Source organism: Pollicipes pollicipes, unplaced genomic scaffold (assembly GCF_011947565.3).
Source record: "Pollicipes pollicipes isolate AB1234 unplaced genomic scaffold, Ppol_2.1 Scaffold_6138;HRSCAF=7277_pilon_pilon_pilon, whole genome shotgun sequence".
Classification (NCBI taxonomy): domain Eukaryota; kingdom Metazoa; phylum Arthropoda; class Thecostraca; order Pollicipedomorpha; family Pollicipedidae; genus Pollicipes; species Pollicipes pollicipes.
Window position 1 is genome coordinate 36,710,399 of NW_023596818.1, and position 2,221 is coordinate 36,712,619.

The following is a 2,221-nucleotide window of genomic DNA, read 5'->3' on the forward strand; positions in this document are numbered from 1 at the left end:
CCCCCCCCCCCCCCTGTTCCTACGCCCATGTTCAGGTTTCTCTGTGCACTGATAGCAGCGGCATGATTATCTTCCGGTATTTGAAAAGGTCTTTGTTTAATTTAATACCCTCGCCCCATAATTACGGCTGGCCACTGTTGTCCTATTCCGGCGCAGACGATGCATTACTAGCGTCGTAGAACGCCTTACTGAAGGCCGTGCCAGATTCTGCGGCCGGTTTGTGTGTTGTGGCTATCGGGGCAATTGCTGCTGCTTCGTTGAAATAAAACAGTTATTGTCACGAGATGTTAATATGCTCCTTTTTACTCTATGGTGTATTCGTAGATAATTGTTATGATGGGATGTGAACTTGATTGGGACCCTGGACAGGTTGATTGGACTCGTTCTGTAAATTAATTTTGTGGAATTAAGGTCTTATGGAGGACTGCATTATCGGAAAGCTTATGCAGCATTGAGGAGGCATACATTTGTCTTGTCAGTTCAAGTCCACATAAGATCAACTCCACCCAGACAAGATGCAGCAGCCAGTTGGTCCAGTGGATTCAGTTCGTCCATACAAACTAGGTGAGCTGTTGGAAATAGAGGTCAAATTTCAAGGCACATCACATTCATGGAATATTGGGTAGAGCAGTTCAGTTTCACCACACAAAAGGATGATGTTAAAGCTGGCTTACATTGAGATGACTGGGAATGCATATGCATTGGGTTCAATCAAAACTTAAAAGGAAAAAGGCATTTGAATATATCTAGATGTCCACTGTAAGTTTTAGACATACTCATTGATTCTCTGTTTTGTTTTTGGTAACCTTCACTTATGTTATTCCAAGACTCACCAAGTTATGTGTATTGGAATATGTTTGAAAAAGTGATTGGGTTTCATTATCATGCTTAAAGTTGAATGCTAAATATAACACATCATGTGTAGTTTGATGCATGCAATGCAATTGCAAAGTGACTTCTGCAAATGAGACACTTAGAAACCAAAAATTTGCTGCTTATCTACATCAAATGTGTGTTGTGGTCTTGACTGTGAATAGTTTATCATTCCTGCTCTTGGTTTTCTGATATGCCATCACATTTTAGTATTTGTGATAAGTTTTCTTTTCTTTTCAGCCCACCAGATTCTTAGCTTGACAGGCATCAACCTGCAGAGGCAGAGCATCATTGTGAGTGCAAGAGTGCATTATATTGAAAAGAATGTTTAGGAAGGCTTCATGAATCATAACACCTGTGATAAGGTTACTTTGTGGCTGAGACAGGAGCATGTAGTGCTAGCCTATCCTTTGAGAATGGGTTAAAATAAATTCATAGGTAAAACTGACATCAGAAGATTGGTGGCATGATGCCTGCTTACTAGCCAAAGCCTCACATTGTTTTGATTGCATCTTGTTCACACTGAGTGGCTGATGGCTGTTGTGTTTCTGCATTGCCAGGGCTTTGTGGAGCTGACAATAGCACTCCAGACAGACTACTTGCGCCAGGTCAAGCTCAACTGCAAGCAGTGCCGAGTCTATCGCGTCACCCTGAATGATGACTTGGAGACCAGCTTCAGTTATTGTGATCCCACACAGGACATCATGCAGGGCAGCTCCAAGTAAGAGGAGTTCAGTTGGCCTAAGCCTGTTCTTTATGGTTGCATAGTTTGAAACATGTGTGGTTTTAAAATTATTTAGTTGTGTTGGTAAAAAGTGGTACATTGGCATTATTTGTTCATTGTAAAGTGTGTGGTCCTCCCCTGCGGCCCTAACGTCGCGCGCGCGCGCCGACAGCCGCGACCTCGAGTCGTTCGCCGAGGCGCACCAAGCGGCCGTCAACTCGACCGACCCCGAGTACGGCCGCGGCGAGCTGGTGGTCGACATCCCGGTGGAGGCGCAGGACCTGGTGCAGGACGGCCAGATGCTGCGCATCGGCGTCGAGTTTAGCCTCGAGACGCCTACGGCCGGCGTACACTTCGTGCTGCCGGAGGGCGAGGGCACGTTGGCCGAACGCGGCGCACACATGTTCACCTACGGCTTCGAGAACTCGTCGCGGCTGTGGTTCCCGTGCATCGACAGCTTCTGCGACCTGTGCACGTGGAAGCTGGAGCTGACGGTGGACGAGAGCATGACGGCCGTGTCGTGCGGCGACCTGATCGAGACGGTGTACACGCCGGACATGCGCCGTCGCACCTTCCACTACCATCTGGCGCTGCCCACCGCCGCGCCCAACATCGCGCTCGCTG

The 2,221-nt window shown here is 47.6% G+C and overlaps 1 protein-coding gene across 1 annotated transcript in view; it reads left to right on the forward strand.

Moving 5' to 3' along the window:
- Positions 1-254: 254 nt before the first annotated feature.
- LOC119105635 (transcription initiation factor TFIID subunit 2-like) overlaps positions 255-2,221 on the forward strand; it is a 3,832-nt gene continuing 1,865 nt past the window's right edge. The window contains exons 1-4 of the mRNA XM_037229093.1: positions 255-564; positions 1,114-1,166; positions 1,434-1,594; positions 1,770-2,217. Of these exons, the coding sequence (XP_037084988.1) occupies positions 516-564; positions 1,114-1,166; positions 1,434-1,594; positions 1,770-2,217 (711 nt within the window). The 5' untranslated portion in view covers positions 255-515. The remainder of the gene's footprint in view (positions 565-1,113; positions 1,167-1,433; positions 1,595-1,769; positions 2,218-2,221) is intronic.